The following is an 18,110-nucleotide window of genomic DNA, read 5'->3' on the forward strand; positions in this document are numbered from 1 at the left end:
ACTAAAATACATCCCCACAGCATGATGCTGCTGCCGTGCTTCACCGTAGGGATGGTGGCAGGTTTCCTCCAGAGGTGATGCTTGGCATTCAGGCCAAAGAGTTCAATCTTGTTTTCATCAGACAAGAGAATCGTGTTTCTCATGGTCTGAGTCTTTCGGTGCCTTTTGGCAAACTCCAAGCGTGCTGTCATGTGCCTTTCACTGAGGAGTGGCTTCCGTCTGGCCACTCTACCATAAAGGCCTGATTGGTGGAGCGCTGCAGAGTTGGTTGTCCTTCTGGAAGATTCTCCCATCTCCATAGAGGAACTCTGGAGCTCTGTGTGACCATCGGGTTCTTGGTCACCTCCCTGACCAAGGCCCTTTTCTCCCGATTGCTCAGTTTTGCTGGGCGGCCAGCTCTAGGAAGAGTCTTGGTGGTTCCAAACTTCTTCCATTTAAGAATGGAGGCCACTGTGTACTTGGGGACCTTCAATGCTGCAGAAATGTTTTGGTACCCTTCACCAGATCTGTGCCTCTACACAATCCTGTCTCTGAGCTTTTTGGACAATACCTTTGACCTTTGACCAGTGAGTGTGCAGAGTCACTGCAAGAGTCGGTGCAAAAAATAAATAAAGGGGGTTCAATGCAAATAGTCCGGCTAGCCATTTGATTAATGATACATCTGCTGTCACTGGACTAGCTTGTTTATTTTATTTTTTTACCAATCCAGTCTCATCCTGGATAAGATGTTTGTTTTTGTTTGTTTGTTTGTTTGTTTGTTTGTTAGTTTATATTACCACTTAACTCTTTTTGGGAAAATCCACTTCCTCTTCTATGCTTAAAATGATTTGTTCTGATTGTGGGTAATAGTTGTAAGAAGTTTTTATACTCATCACTGAAGAACCTGAAATGAAGTATGACTTGAGTTATTGAACAGAGTAGGAGGTGCCTTGCCAGTGCTGCTGGCATAAATGGTTGATGTATGTTTTCTGGATGGAGGTCTTATGAGACTTGCCATTAGCTGTCATCTGAAAGGGAAAATAGATTGAATTTCATTAATCAGAATTGATTTAATCACATCAGTTCCCAAAACATTTGTTAATCTCTCCTCTGATTTGGCTGCTGGCGTGTAATCAGCTTTTAACTGGCTGACACTGGAGTGGTGCTGCATGTGCCTGGATTTAATGTAACACCCCAACTGTCTGTCTCCAAACCCTCCTACTGTAGCACTCACATGGGAGTGTTGGTTAATGAAAATGACAGCACTAGTGATATAAGTTGTTTTCTACAATATGAATGGTTATTTTTGTAGTAGCCAACTGTGTTCCAAATCACCCTTCATCCTTTGTATTGATAGCACCTGGGAAAGGGAGAGGATTGTCTGATCCCTCTCAAACCTTGTCCTTGTATTGGAACGATTGTTTCTCAGCCTGATTTGACCCGTGCTGTATTAGGCTTACTCATTGCTTCTCAGCTTTCGTGGTCCTTAGAAACAACGGTCTCTTACCTGACAGTGTGCATGAGGAAAAGGCTTTTGAAAGACTAAGTCAACCAAGAAAAGTTGCACTACTGCTATTAACTTGTGGTCACAATACGGACTTTTCTCATCTGACAGCCCATATGAGGTCCCATGTGTCATACATCAGTCTGTCCCCCTACCAGGTTTCCCAGTTACACCTCCAAGGTGTTGCAGTCGTTATGCAACCATTTCATAACTTTTTTGATATGTGAGGAATTGGTCCAATAGAAGCTGTCAGACCTGAAGCGACGGGAACAAGGCGCTCTGGTGCGTTGCGGTTGTCACAACAAGAAATGGATGCAAAACACCTGTCTGGGAGGATTTCTGTATGTTCTCACTGAATGTACAAAACATTAAGAACACCTGCTCTTGCCATGAGACTGACCAGGTGAATCCAGGTAAAAGCTATGATTCCTTATTGATGTCACTTGTTAAATCCACTTCAATCAGTGTAGATTAAAGGTAGAAGACAGGTTAATGAATGATTTTCAAGCCTTGGGACAATTCAGACATGCATTGTGTATGGGTGCCATTGAGGGTGAAGGGGCTAGAAAAAAATATTTAAGGCCTTTGAACGGGTTATGGAAGTAGGTGCCAGGCATACCAGTTTGTGTCAAGAACTGCAATGCTGCTGGGTTTTTCCCCGTTCAACAGTTTCCTGTGTGTATCAAGAATGGTCCACCACCCAAAGGACATCCAGCCAACTTGACACATCAAATTTTATTTGTCACATACACTCACGTTAACATTAACTATGTGTATCGAGCTGCTTGTGCTTCTTCTAGTTCCGACAGTGCAGGAATATCGAAGTAATCTAACAATTCCCCAACAACTACCTAATATACACAAATCTAAAGGGGTGAATGAGAATATGTACATGTATGGATGGCCGAGCGGCAGAGGCAAGGTGCAATAGATGGTATAAACTCAGCAAAAAAAGAAACGTCCCTTTTTCAGGACCCTGTCTTTCAAAGATAATTTGTAAAAATCCAAATAGATCTTCATTGTAAAGGGTTTAATTTCCCATGTTTTTTCAATGAACCATAAACAATGAACATGCACCTGTGGAATGATCGTTAAGACACTAACAGCTTACAGACTGTAGGCAATTAAGGTCACAGTTATGAAAACTTAGGACACTAAAGAGGCCTTTCTACTGACTCTGAAAAACACCAAAAGAAAGATGCCCTGGGTCCCTGCTCATCTGCGTGAACATGCCTTAGGCATGCTGTAAAGAGGAATGAGGACTACAGATGTGGCCAGGGCAATAAATTGCAATGTCCGTACTGTGAGACGCCTAAGACAGCGCTACAGGGAGACAGGACGGACAGTCGATTGTCCTTGCAGTGGCAGACCACGTGTAACAACACCTGCACAGGATCAGTACATCTGAACATAACACCTGCAGGACAGGTACAGGATGGCAACAACTGCCTGAGTTACACCAGGAATGCACAATCCCTCCATCAGTGCTCAGACTGTCCGCAATAGGCTGAGAGAGGCTAGACTGAGGGCTTGTAGGCCTGTTGTAAGGCAGGTCCTCACCAGACATCACCGGCAATAACGTCGCCTATAGGCACAAACCCACCGTCACTGGACCAGATAGGACTGGCAAAAAGTGCCGTTCACTGACGAGTCGCGTTTTTGTCTCACCAGGGGTGGTCGGCTTCGCGTTTATCGTCGAAGGAATGACCGTTACACCGAGGCCTGTACTCTGGAGCGGGATCGATTTGGAGGTGGAGGGTCCATCATGGTCTGGGGCGGTGTGTCACAGCATCATCGGACTGAGCTTGTTGTCATTGCAGGCAATCTCAATGCTGTGCGTTACAGGGAAGACATCCTCCTCCCTCATGTGGTACCCTTCCTGCAGGCTCATCCTGACATGACCCTCCAGCATGACGATGCCACCAGCCATTTTGTTTTGTGCGTGATTTCCTGCAAGACGGGAATGTCAGATCTGCCATGGGCAGCGACGAGCCCAGATCTCAATCCCATTGAGCACGTCTGGGACCTGTTGGATTGGAGGGTGAGGGCTAGGACCATTTCCCCCCCCCCCCCCCAGAAATGTCCGGGAACTTGCAGGTGCCTTGGAAGAGTGGGGTAACAACTCACAGCAAGAACTGGCAAATCTGGTGCAGGCCATGAGGAGGAGATGCACTGCAATACTCAATGCAGCTGGTGGCCACACCAGATACTGACTGTTACTTTTGATTTTGAGCCCCCCTCTTGTTCAGGGACACACTATTCCATTTCTGTTCGTCGCATGTCTGTGGAACTTGTTCAGTTTGTCTCAGTTGTTGAATATTGTTATGTTCATACAAATATTTACACATGTAAAGTTTGCTGAAAATAAATGCAGTTGACTGTGAGGACATTTCTTGTTTTTGCTGAGTTTACATGTGGTATGAGTAATGTAAGATATGTACAGTGGGGGGAAAAAAGTATTTGATCCCCTGCTGATTTTGTACGTTTGCCCACTTACAAAGAAATGATCAGTCTATAAATTTAATGGTAGGTTTATATGAACAGTGAGAGACAGAATAACAACAAAAAAAATCCAGAAAAACGCATGTCAAAAATGTTATAAAATGATTTGCATTTTAATGAGGGAAAAAAGTATTTGACCCCTCTGCAAAACATGACTTAGTACTTGGTGGCAAAACCCTTGTTGGCAATCACAGAGGTCAGACGTTTCTTGTAGTTGGCCACCAGGTTTGCACACATCTCAGGAGGGATTTTATCCCACTCCTCTTTGCAGATCTTCTCCAAGTCATTAAGGTTTCGAGGCTGACGTTTCGAGGCTGACTCGAACCTTCAGCTCCCTTCACAGATTTTCTATGGGATTATGGTCTGGAGACTGGCTAGGCCACTCCAGGACCTTAATGTGCTTCTTCTTGAGCCACTCCTTTGTTGCCTTGGCCGTGTGTTTTGGGTCATTGTCATGCTGGAATACCCATCCACGACCCATTTTCAATGCCCTGGCTGAGGGAAGGAGGTTCTCACCCAAGATTTGACAGTACATGGCCCTGTCAAATGATGTGGTGAAGTTGTCCTGTCCCCTTAGCAGAAAAACAACCACAAAGCATAATGTTTCCACCTCCATATTTGACGGTGGGGATGGTGTTCTTGGGATCATAGGCAGCATTCCTCCTCCAAACACGGCGAGTTGAGTTGATGCCAAAGAGCTCCATTTTGGTCTCATCTGACCACAACACTTTCACCCAGTTGTCCTCTGAATCATTCAGATGTTCATTGGCAAACTTCAGACGGGCATGTATATGTATTCTTGAGCAGGGGGACCTTGCGGGTGCTGCAGGATTTCAGTCCTTCACGGCGTAGTGTGTTACCAATTGTTTTCTTGGTGACTATGGTCCCAGCTGCCTTGAGATCATTGACAAGGTCCTCCAGTGTAGTTCTGGGCTGATTCCTCACCATTCTCATGATTGTTGCAACTCCACGAGATCTTGCATGAGCCCCAGGCCGAGGGATATTGACAGTTCTTTTGTGTTTCTTCCATTTGCGAATAATCGCACCAAATGTTGTCACCTTCTCACCAAGCTGCTTGGCGATGGTCTTGTAGCCCATTCCAGCCTTGTGTAGGTCTACAATCTTGTCCCTGACATCCTTGGAGAGCTCTTTGGTATTGGCCATGGTGGAGAGTTTGGAATCTGATTTGCTTCTGTGGACAGGTGTCTTTTATACAGGTAACAAGCTGAGATTAGGAGCACTCCCTTTAAGAGTGTGCTCCTAATCTCAGCTCGTTACCTGTATAAAAAACACCTGGGAGCCAGAAATCTTTCTCATTGAGAGGGGGTCAGATACTTATTTCCCTCATTAAAATGCAAATCAATTTATAACATTCTTGACATGCGTTTTTCTATATTTTTGTTGTTATTCTGTTTCTCACTGTTCAAATAAACCTACCATTAAAATGATAGACTGATCATTTCTTTGTCAGTGGGCAAACATACAAAATCAGCAGGGGATCAAATACTTTTTCCCCCCACTGTAAACATTAAAGTGGCATTATGGTATAAAGTGACTAGTGATCCATTTATTAAAGGGGCCAGTGACTGGGTCTCAATGTAGGCAGCAGTATTTCTGAATTAGTGATTGCTGTTTAGCAGTCTGATGGCCTTGTGATAGAAGCTGTTTTTCAGTCTCTCGGTCCCAGCTTTGATGCACCTGTACTGACCTCACCTTCTGGATGGTAGCGGTTTGAACAGGCAGTGGCTCGGGTGGTTGATGTCCTTGATCTTTTTGGCCTTCCTGTGACATCGGGTGCTGTAGTTGTCATGGAGGGCAGGTAGTTTGCCCCCGGTCATGCGTTGTGCAGACCACACAACCCTTTGGAGAGCCTTGCGGTTGAGGGCGGTGCAGTTGCCATACCAGGCTGTGATGCAGCCTGACGGATGCTCTCGATTGTGCATCTGTAAATGTTTGTCAGGGTTTTGGGTGACAAGCCAAATTTCTTCAGCCTCCTGAGGTTGAAGAGGTGCTGTTGCACCTTTACCACACTGTGTGGGTGGACCATTTCAGTTTGTATGTGATGTATACAAAGAGGAACTTCAAACTTTCCACCTTCTCCACTGCTGTCCCTTCGATGGGGATAGGGGGGTGCTCCCTCTGTTTTGTTGACGTTGAGTAAGAGGTTGTTTTCCTGACACCACACTCCGAGTGCCCTCACCTCCTCCCTGTAGGCTGTCTCGTCGTTGTTGTTGGCCCACTACTGTTGTCTGAATACTTGATGATTTGAGTTGGAGGCGTGCATGGCCACGTAGTCGTGGGTGAACAGAGAGTACAGGAGGGGGCTGAGCATGCACCCTTGTGGGGCCCCATTGTTGAGGGTCAGCGAAGTGGAGATGCTATTTCCTACCTTCACCATCTGGGGGCGGCCCGTCAGGAAGTCCAGGACCCACTTCACAGGGCGGGGTTGAGACCCAGGGTCTCCAGCTTGATGAGCTTGGAGGGTACTATGGTGTTGAATGCTGAGCTGTAGTCAATGAACAGTGTGATGGTGATTGTGTTGTCTGTGGACCTGTTGGGACGGTATGCAAACAGAAGTGGGTGTAGGGTGGCCGGTAAGGTGGCAGTGATATGATCCTTGACTAGTCTCTCAAAGCACTTCATGATGATAGAAGTGAGTGCTAAGGGGCAGTAGTCATTTAGTTCAGTTCTTTGCCTTCTTGGGTACAGGAACAATGGTAGCCATCTTGAAGCATGTAGGGACAACAGACTGGGATAGGGAGCGATTTGAATATATATACGTAAACACACCAGCCAGCTGGCCTGCGCATGCTTTGAGGACGTTGCTAGGGATGCTGTCTGGGCCAGGAGCCTTGCGAGGGTTAACACGTTTAAATGTTTTACTCACGTCAGCCACGGAGAAGGGAGAGGGGGGCGCTGTCCTTGTTTGCGGCCCGTGACGGTGGCACTGGATCATCCTCAAAGCGGGCAAAGAAGGTTTTTGTGACGTGGCTGCATTTTTTTTGTAGTCTGATTTCCTGTAGACCCTGCCACATACGTCTCATGTCTGAGCCATTGAATTGCGACTCCACCTTGTCCCTGTACTGGCGTTTCACTCCTTTGATTGCCTTGCGGAGGGAATAGCTAAACTGTTTATATTCAGACATTTATAAACGCACTCACCGAGTCAGCGTATAGGTCGATGTTTTGATCACGCAGACTGGAATATGTTCCGGTCAGCCTCAGAACAACAATCTTGAGCGTGGCTTCCGATTGGTCGGACCTGCGTTGAATGGTTCTCGTCACTGGTACATCCTGTTTGAGTTTCTGCCTTTAAGACGGAAGGAGCAAGATGGCGTCATGGTTGGATTTGCCGAAGGGAGGGCGGGGGAGGGCTTTGTATGCATCGCGGAAGTTAGAGTAGCAGTGGTCGAGGGGATTGCGCATGCGCGTAGCGCAATCAATATGCTGAAAGAATTTAGGTAGACTTGTTCTCAAATTTGCTTTGTTAAAATCCCCAGCTACAATAAATGCAGCTTCAGGATGTATGGTTAGCATATAGTCCAGTGAAGTTGCTTGATTGCTGTCTTGGTGTCTGCTTAAGGGGGAATGTACACAGCTGTGACTAACTGACGAGAATTCTCTTGGTAGGTAAAATGGCCGGCACTTGATTGTAAGGAATTATAGATCGGGTGAGCAGAAGGACTTGAGTTCCTGTATGTTGTTATGATTACACCATGAGTCGTTAATCGTAAAGTATACACGCCTGCCCTTTTCCCAGAGAGGTGTCTATCTCTGTCAGCGCGATGCATAGAGAAGCCCGGTGGCTGAACCGATTCCGACAACATATGCCGAGAGGGCCATGTTTCCATGAAACAGAATGTTACATTCTCTGTCTCTCTGGAAGGCAACCCTAGCTTGAATTTCATCTACCTTGTTATCAAGAGTAGTATACTCGGGGGCTGTGTGTGATGTGCACGTCTACGGAGCCTGGCCAGGTGGCCGTTTCGTCTGCCCCTTCTGTGGTGTCATTGTTTTGGATCGCCTACTGGAATTAACTCCATATTCCTGGGTGGTGGTCTGAACAGAGGATCCACTTCGGGAAAGACGTATTCCTAGTTGTAATGTTGGTAAGTTGACGTTGCTCTTATATCCAAAAGTTTTTCTCAGCTGTACGTAATAAGACTTAAGATTTCCTAGGGTAACAATGTAAGAAATTATACAATAAAAAAACGAAATACTGCATAGTTTCCTAAGAACGACCATCTCTGTCGGCGCCATGCTGTTCAGAGTCTGTGGGAAGCTTTAGTCGACATGGGTCAGCATCCCTGTGGAACACTTTCGACGCCTTGTAGAGTCCATGCCCCAACAAATTGAGGTTGTTCTGACGGCAAAGGATAGGTGCAACTCAATATTAGGAAGGCGCACCTAATGTTTAGTGCACTCCGTGTGTCACTATCATATCATTCATGTTCACTTACATGATGCAGCACATTAGTTCTCTTCACCTTCGTAGACCATTCATTTCCAGTTGTCTGTACATTATGTTTATAATTGGTTTGTCTTTCTCCAGCAACAGTGGAGTTCCGATCCTCAATGGAGGGTGGAGTCTGCACTCGGGAGCCCTCTAGTATGAAGTCGTCCATGGTCCTGCCTTCCAAGAAATCTGTTGGTTTCCCCAGCAACGTTCAGGACAACGTCACCAAGACCCCCATGTACCACAAACAGCCCCCTGCGCTGCCCCCCAAACCTTTCAACAGGATCCCCAACCACAGCACAGGTAAGCACACACAGCGACCCTGTCACTGATGCCCCTTGTTAGACTAATACAAAGGCACTGTTAATGTGCAAAAGACGTGTGAACCCCACAACGAGATTTGCTGATCTCATTCAACAAAGGGAAAGTGGATTGGATGGTGTCAGTCAGGCTCTTCCTGTAGTTGTCTCCCCTGAGAGTGAGGAAGGACAAACACAGGTGTACACCTAAGGCCCAGACCTGTCAACATCTGGGACATTGGGACAAGCATTTTTATATACAATGTAATCATGTTTGGCACTGAATACCAAGATAGACAATTGACTGAACTGGCAAATGGCTTACAGTACAGAGCTCTGAGACACACCCCACACACACACACACACACACACACACACACACAGTGAAAGTTTGTTCAGACAGTTATGTGGTTGAATGATCATAAACCTATTGTCAGTAGACACATGCACGCACACACTGTGTCTGTGCGGATGGAGAGATTAGTGCCATTAAGTCCCAGTGTAGCCAGGTCAGCTGTTGTCTGTGCTAGAAGTGGCAATAGCCTAGCCGAATTCTCCCTGCTCAATCAAACCTGGATATTCTACTGTACACTGTCATGTTGATATGCTCTATCAAACTGTTGCCTGTCTCTTACAATATGGCTTGGTGATTGTGCTTAGAGCCCTGCGTTTTCCCTGGTCAGGACACACTAATCTGTAGTCCTACTTATACTCAGCACTTACCAGTTAAGACATGGTAGAAGGGGCCTCCCGGGTGGCGCAGTGGGTTCGACTCTGGGTTCGAGCCCAGGCTCTGTCGCAGCCGGCCGCAACCGGGAGGCCCATGGGGCGGTGCACAATTTGGCCCAGTGTCGTCCGGGTTAGGGAGGGTTTGGCCGGGAGGGTTTGGCCGGCAGGGATATCCTTGTCTCGTCGTGCACTAGTGACTCCTGTGGCGGGCCGGGCGCAGTGCACGCTGATCAGGTCTCTGGTTTCCTCCGACACATTGGTGCGGCTGGCTTCTGGGTTGGATGTGCATTGTGTCAAGAAGCAGTGCGGCTTGGCTTAGTTGGGTTGTGTTTCGGAGGACGCATGGCTCTCGAACTTCGCCTCTCCCGAGTCGTCTGTACGGGAGTTGCAGCGACGAGAGAAGAATGTAACTACTACCAATTGGATACCATGAAATTGTAGAGAAAAAAGGGGGTCAAATAAAACAAATTTAAAAAAGACATGGTGGAAGAATGAACATGTCAAAGCACTCCACTCCCTGCTACTGCTATTCAGAAAAAAGTTACATTGACGTTTACCTGTTTCTGTCTCTTTCTCTACTCATCTGTCTCTCTGTCCAGACTCTTGCCAGCAGATGAAGCTGTCTTGTATGCCAGGCCAGGGGGGCAAGCTATCTCCTCCTCTACCTCCCAAGAAAGTGATGATCTGTGTGCCTCAAGGGGGAATGGACAACTCTTGCTCCTCACCCTCTCCCCTCAGCACCTTCTCCCAGCTGAAATTCCCCCCTCCCCAGGGCCACCTCCAAGGTCATCCCCCCCACCATGGCCCTCTGCTGCCCTCGCATCTCACATCCCTAGCCAACCTCCACCAGGGGCTCCAGGGTGGTGGGAAGCACCATAATCACGGACACGCACACAACCAAGGCCACCAGATCCATCTGCAGTATGGCTCCATGCAAGGCCATGCCCCCAGCCGCATCATCGAGGAGCTCAACAAGACGCTGGCCTTCAACCTGCAGAGGCTGGAGAAGTGAGTTGTTGTATACACATTATTAAATAAAACCATTATGTATCTCTATGGTTGTATAGCTTTTGTCCAGGACGTTGCAGGTACAAATTAAGAATTTAGATGGTACAACCTTATGATGGGAGTGATGTGTAACATCCATTCTATATCATATATTTCTGTCTCCAACACTCACCTTAGGTAAACTAATCAAATGTGAAGACTTAGTACGTCTTCAATACATACATCTGTTCAGGTTAACGGGTCCAGCTGGTTTGTAGGTCAGATCACCCCTGCCTGGTGATATTGGGGTCAGGCTGCCACCATGTGGCTTTGATGTAGAGGTCTGACCCAGCTCGCCCCGTTCCACTGCGGCAGAGTGGCCCACTTTGATAGCAGACTGTGTGTGTGTATGTGGCACCATGGCACACAGGCCGCCTCCAGAGGCAAGCCTGGCACAACTGATGCCACAGCCTGTCCTATCCTCTACCATCCCCCTAGCAGACACTGGCCAAATGAATACGGAGAAATGTATTGGGGAATTGGATGTAATTTCTCTGTATTTTATGTAACACTTGGTCGCAAATGTCTCAAAATTGAGACAAAAAAAGTAGACCAGAATGAATTGATCAGCTGGTTTCCCTTATCTTTCAACTGAATTGAGTTGGAACAGCCAGTATTATCGTATCATTTGTATAGACTGGAATACCATGTGTAGAACAGCTAGGATCTCTTATTTCTGCAACCAAATATCAGACCTCTTATTCATTCAGGTTGACTCTGTATGCATGAGTATGATACCATCTCACAGCAGGGGATCCTCTTATTAATGCACACACAGTCACTCCCAGGTCCTCTGATTGCTTTGTGTGTCTCATGGTGAGCTGAATGGTCCCTAGTGGGCTCTCACAGCAGGGGCTTGTGATTAGTCATAGCGTGATAGCAGTGTGGGCTGTCTGATATGTAGATTTAAACCCCGCTCTACAACTGACTACAGTATGGAACCAGCCCCTCATCAACCCAGTTGGTTGACAACTTTGTTTCTTTGAACCTGAATGGTCTGTGATGTGAAGGATATGGGCAACTATCTAATGCAGTGGTCATCAACCGTGCTTTTCAAGACATTCCTAGTCAATCACCAAACATTTCTGTAGAAAAGCCAACGATAAAGCCTTGCATTCCTATTTTTTTGCACTGTTGGCAGCAGGTGCACTTGATTCAGAAGCCCAGCATGCCGGGTAGGCAAGGTGTTCCCATTTTGATCCATTTCATTTATCTGAAGGGACGAACACTGCCTACCCGGCGGACCAGGAGAGCTAAATCAAGTGTGCCTACTGTGCTGGCCAATCGGATAGCTCAAATCACTGTGCCTACAGCTTCCACAACCCCACAGAAAACTTTAACACTAGCCTACGTGAGATTTCATAACTTTTAAAACCTTGACCAGAGAGAGACTGTCAAAGAATACAACAAAGAGCTGCTGTTTTTGAGTGAGTTCATGTTTACATTTTTATACAGCACTGTCAAAAGTATTTTTTTTTTATTCAAGGCTTCTACAAAACATGTGCTTCTCCCTAATTCCACTCGCGCTACAACCAGCACTGCATCTGGAATGAATTAGTTATCATTAGGCCTGCATTTTATTATTAGTAGCTCATGTCAATTATAATATTGAGGAATATTTCACTTTCTCTGGTCATAGGAACAACATGAATTTGTGCATGAGGTAGAAATAATGTGGTGTGACTTGCGTTTCGCCATCAGGTGGACAACTGTCCCCTCTCTGGTCAGTCTCACCGGAGGAAAGGAGAGAGCAAGGGCCCTCTGCTGCACTCTCCCTCCGCTGAGACTGACCATCAGAGGGCTACCATCAGTTCAGTAAAATAACAAATCATTTATTTCAATTTTTGCTCAGCTGTGCCTCTCAAGTGATACAACTTATCTATTTTGTTATCAAAGCTTGAGTTTTGATACATAATATAATGGTCATGTCTGAGAATAACAATACTGGCAGACCAAGCATAGCCAATATGCTGTGATTAATGTATTAGGCCGACTGCACAATCCTCATTCCGACTATTTTTATAAGGTTATGTTGCATAGGCTTCCATTTTTTTTCAAGTCGTGCTTTTAAACAATTCTGAGCGCTAGATCTCTGCTTGCTTTTTGACGCTGAAAATGATTTTGACTCCGATCAGTGGTCACCAATCTTTTCTAATGGTATGTAGGCTAATGTGGCAGTCAGACTGACCTCCCTGCTAGGAACCTATTGCTCGGATAACCAGATATGTTTGTGTGTCTCACTAGCTCAATGGCTGCAAGTCAAGGTGGACAATTTGGGGCTAATAACCATGATCCAGAAATGGCACAGCCTCGACCTCGCACATCGAGTGCGTCAAGGCAATTCCAGCCAGACTGCCATTTTCTCAGATGACTACACAGGAGATATGGAATGAGTCACCACTTGTAGAGTCATGGTCATAGTGGCTCTCTACAGCACATTGTTGCATTTCTATAGCAACCATTAGATTCACACTGGGAAAGGAAAAGTGGTAGATTGAATCTTCATATTAATCTCTTCTATCCATCATTACCACTAACATTAACACTTACCTCCTGGCCTCTTCTCCCTGCAGCAATGCAATGCATTCTGGTCAGTGTAGTCTTCTGGACAGAAGCCAGGTGCCCTCTGAGGTCATCGACGAGGACGACAAAGAGAACATGCCCAACGAGTCTGACTATGAGGACCTGCCCAGCATGTACAAAAACGAGGATGATGAGGATGATGATGATGAAGATGATGACGAGGATGATGACTCGCTCTTTACAAGTAAGATCACCATGGTGGACACACACACGTTAGGTTCATGTTGTGTTTTAACTCCTGGTGTCTGTGTCTAGGTACACTGGGTCTGAAAGTGTTGAGGAAGGATTCTCTGGCTGTCAAGCTGAGTAACCGTCCATCTAAGAGCGAGCTGGAGGAGAAGAACATCCTGCCCATGCAGACTGATGAGGAGAGGCTGGAGTCCAGGCAGCAGATAGGCACCAAGCTCACACGGTGAGAGAGGGAGCGCACGCACACACACGCGCACACACAAAACCTGCCCAAGGAGGATTGAAAGGTGGACCAGGATCTTTTCAGTTGAGCTTTTCAGTTTTCATCTGTTCTAGTCACAGATGGATAGTGACTAGAACAGACTCCATTGCATTTTCATAAATGGAGCGACCTGTCCATTTGATATGTTAAATATCTTCAACATCCTTAATGTAGCACTAGACCAAGCATGCCTCTTCTGCAATGCCAACAGCTCTCTGATGCGTTTTGAAAGGCGTGTCCATTTCTCCTCTATAACGGAGCTTTCAGGAAACGGTTGTCAACAGCCAAATATTGCACTGTGGCCTACTTTGGGAAAATGGTCTGATATCCCCACTAACATAACTAGCTATGACTAATCTGGCTTTTTAAAAGCGCAATGGAAGCCTCCTTTTTATCAAAACACTTTTCCATCAGTTTAGTTGTATTTTCTTTCCATCCGTTTAAAGATTAACCCTCCACCTCGTTAAGAGGGGCGCTGAGAACTGAGCTGACCTAATTTCAGCAATGCATCAGCTCTCCGTCTCGCTCTACATTCTCTCCCTCCCTCTTTTCTTCCCACTGCCTGCCGTCCTCCCTCGCTCACTGAATCACCACGGTGATATGTGCCAAGGCATTACCGCACCACACCTCCACACACCCGCTATACTGACGGCTCTCTCTCACACACACACCAACAGCTCTCACACATACAGCACCAGCACACATTCAGTGGTAAGGGAACAGACACCTTAGAAGCCCATATGAAGTGATTACACATTCATATAAACACAGCAGTAACACTTTTCATTGTTTCACATTCAAGTTGAATATGGCAATATACAGATGGGTTTTTCTTAATCCAAGGTGAACATGACCTAGCCATGCAGTCTTTGTCAATTAATCTATGGTTTGATTTGAATCTACTGTCCAAACAGCATCCTGTTCAGTGATGGAACAGGCCTGGCCAGTAGGGAAACAATGAGATGGTAGTGAATGAAGAGGTGGACAGGATGGAACAGAGGGAGTAGAAGAGGGAAGAAGATGACTGGGTGTTAAAGAGAGGGACCATCATGGTTTAATGTGAAAGAGAATAGGGCGTACTCTGCCACTATTCCATGCTGTGATTGGCACATGGTGTGTTGTTCCCAGAAGGCATTATGTTGTTCCCAAAACGCTCCCTGTCTCGCTATACTTTACGCAGTGCCATTGTATGCATCTTAAATGGCACCCTATTCCTTATGTTTTGCACTACTTTTGGGGCCCTGGTCAAAAGCAGTGCACTATATAAGGAATAGGGTGCCACTTGGGACACACTATCAGCGTCATGACTCCCAATGTCATGCTATTTGCCATATGCATTGTGCTTCTCTGTAGCAAATCTCTTTGTGGCATGCCAATACAAATGGATGATTCTAATCCTGAAGGAGGTCATTGTGACTTTAGCCATCTCCTCCTCTCTCCTTATTGTGATGGAGACTTAATAGATGGTATAATAGATTTTCATATTGGTAATTTCATAATTTATTGTGTAATTCCTTATGATTATGGCAATGGCCTCTTGTATAATGATGAATTTATGATTTGGGACAAGCGCGGAGGTCAGTCAGACTGTCTGAGGTTGGGTTGAGGTCGGCGCCGGCGTGTGTCTGTGCAGAACGCTGAGCTGACGTTGAGAGCAGAAGCGGAGACGTCCGGCAGACTCACTATCTTGTTTCTCCAGGACGCGTGCAGCCAAGCGAGACACTGAGATGAGGCAACACAAGGCGAACCAATCAGTCCCTCTGTAACTTGAGTAACGCCCGTCATGTAGGCTCCGGCAGAAACCTCAGTCTGAATATCTACTGCTGTGTTCAGAGCTTATTCCCAAAATCTCAAATGAAAAGCATTTTCACCAACCTTGTTAGAATGTCATACTGTATTCAGCCAGTCATGTCAGGCGCTTGATGTCAAAGAAATTTGATACAAGATTTCTCGCTCTCGCTCTCTCGGCATAAATAAGGAATGGAATCTTTTAAAATTGTCGACTCTTCATCTTTTAACTGCTTGCAAACAGTCATACATTCTCACTCCCCTATTTTTTTTCTCTTTCTCCATATCTCTTGCTCCACCCCTCCGTGGTGCAGAAGTCACTGGATCAACTAGAATTTTTTTTAAATCTTAATGTGACTTCCCTAAACAAAGTAACTAGAAGGGGGATAGAGAGATTGGCATGGTTGACTGAACTGTATAGTGTGGTGCTGTATGCTATTGTTACAGTATATACTTTTGTGTGAGTAAACCAGATTTCGTAACTGGTGTTATGTCTGGAAATAAATGAGGGTGATGTGCACATCCTGACCTTGACAATACTGGTCTAAATAAAATAACTGAGATAAAGGAATGAGCCCTGCACACAGAATATTGCGGCTCACTGCCTTTAATCCAGTCAGTTTCTATTCATGTCTGTCAAAGAATAGATGTAGATTTCTGTAGTGACTGAGATGCCATCCGTCTTGACGTGCCAACTCAGCCAAAGCTATCACCCTGGTGCTGGCTGGCACTCAAGCTGTCACTCAAACTGTCACTTAGATAACACTGGCTAGATGGAGTCCTCTAAAAGAGAAGTGACCGCAGGCTAGATGAGTAGGAAGAGAAACAGATTGTCATGTGATTTGGGTATGGACTTTGTCCTGAGACGACGCGCACAGAAACTGAAAGTGAGCTGCTAAGTTTAAAGTGACTGAGAAATATCCATGTTTGCGTGCGTTTCTGTAAACTCAAAGAATACATTTGTAAAAAAAGGTATTTATTTTTTGCTAGGTAGCGTTAACTAGCACTTGTCGGCTGTACCTATGCCAAAACTCTTGTATTTTAAATAGTGAGCCAACATGTTTTTAGCACTTATTCCATGACTGATCAAAACTTGTTTCCTCATGCTCTCTCGTCTCTATGCAGCTGACATATAGTGAGCAATATGTTTAGAACATCAAATCACTATCTATATATTTTTATTTATTTATATATATATATATAAATAAATAAATAAATAAATAAATAAATAAATAAATAAATAAATAAATAAATAAATAAATAAATAAATAAAATCTTGTGCATTGCAATGCATATTGTATCGGCACCTAAGTATCGTGAAGCCCCTGGCAATTCCCAGCCCTACTATCAATCTAGGTTGAGTTGCCCATGTTTAGTACTGTTGTCGTCTATGGAGATTTGGCTAGTTGACAAAGTTTGCTTTTGTTGTTCAGGGGGTTTATCATGTTTGGTTTTTGTACTATCCATCTAAGGTTGAGTTTGACTGTTGACTTGACCGTGTGTTTGGTTGTGTTTGTGCAGGCAGTTGAGTCAGAGGCCCAGTGCTGAGGAACTGGAACAGAGGAATATCCTGAAACGTGAGTACTGTATGTACCTCTACCTTCTGAACCTATCATTATAACATATCATCATTTATATAGACAGTAGCAATTTACTGATAATAATCACCTCACTATTAAACTACTCTAATGTTATCCCTTTTACAACTATTCCCAGTGACTTGACTTACCCTAATGTACCATATTATTCCACATTTAATAAGTATTTTATGCAAGCTGCCTCGAACCACAGTTGCCCTGGTTATTTCAGAGGCCTACTTATCCTAGAGCCAGTGGAATACATCTTGCCTTTCTTCTCTCTCCTTCATCTGAGGAAGGCAAGGCAGTGTGGTTCCCTCAGGATGCTGGCTAGGGCCAAGGAGGCTGGTTTCTCAGCTCAAACACACTCCGTATCAGAGAGACGCAGGCAGGCGATAGCAGCTTGGGCTCCTCTGCTTTCATCAAAGACCGGTTTACCAGCAGTGCCTTGGTCTCCCAGAGGTTGCTCTGTGATTGGCAGTGTGTGTGTGTAAGGAGAGGATAAGCGGGGTGTGCCATTCCTGAAATTTTAGTCTCCCCACAACACAGCCTAGGTTAAATAAATGGGGCATGCCTTTTAGTTACATTTTAGCAGACACTCTTATCCAGAGGGGCTTACAGGAGCAATTAGGCTTAAGTGCCTTGCTCAAGGGCACATTGACAGATTTTTCACCTCGTCTGCTCGGGGATTCATACCAGCAACCTTTCGGGCTACTGGCCCAACACTCTTAACCACTAGGCTACCTGCCGCCCATTTATCAAATGGAACATTCTGTTTGGACTGGCACTCCAAACCAAGACTACAGTGGTATAGTTAGGCATTTAACACAGAACTCTGTGTTTTGGATTAGCAAGTATAGAATGTTTTCAGTCCTCTTCCTCCTTTTTGATTTTAACTTCTTCACTCTAAAGCTGGAGGTTGCTTATCTGATAATTAGTTTGGAGGGTGTCCATGGAAAAGGCTAAGAGTAATCTCCAGTGAGACGGGAGTATTTCTTCTGAGCAAAACTGGGTCTGAATATTCTAATTTGTTCCCTAGAAGCATTTTATTTTAATGTAACATACACCAGCCAACCAACCCCATGTTAATGAATGTGGAGGAACTAGCCATGTGGGAATGGGGGATAGAGAGAGACAATTTCCTGTCTGTTTCTGCAATGCAAATAGTTCTACATTACAAACAGGTGATGATGAT

The 18,110-nt window shown here is 45.4% G+C and overlaps 1 protein-coding gene across 6 annotated transcripts in view; it reads left to right on the plus strand.

Annotated features, from left to right (window-relative positions):
• LOC115157131 (phosphatase and actin regulator 1) overlaps positions 1 to 18,110 on the plus strand; it is an 86,978-nt gene that overhangs the window by 58,830 nt on the left and 10,038 nt on the right. For 3 of the 6 annotated variants that reach the window (XM_029705112.1, XM_029705109.1, XM_029705114.1), the window contains 5 exons: positions 8,538 to 8,744; positions 10,069 to 10,477; positions 13,090 to 13,283; positions 13,355 to 13,511; positions 16,860 to 16,924. In XM_029705112.1, the coding sequence (XP_029560972.1) occupies positions 8,538 to 8,744; positions 10,069 to 10,477; positions 13,090 to 13,283; positions 13,355 to 13,511; positions 16,860 to 16,924 (1,032 nt within the window). The remainder of the gene's footprint in view (positions 1 to 8,537; positions 8,745 to 10,068; positions 10,478 to 13,089; positions 13,284 to 13,354; positions 13,512 to 16,859; positions 16,925 to 18,110) is intronic. The other 3 variants (XM_029705115.1, XM_029705111.1, XM_029705110.1) reach the window with 2 other exon arrangements.

The sequence above is a fragment of the Salmo trutta genome, chromosome 21 (genome assembly GCF_901001165.1).
Source record: "Salmo trutta chromosome 21, fSalTru1.1, whole genome shotgun sequence".
Lineage (NCBI taxonomy): Eukaryota > Metazoa > Chordata > Actinopteri > Salmoniformes > Salmonidae > Salmo > Salmo trutta.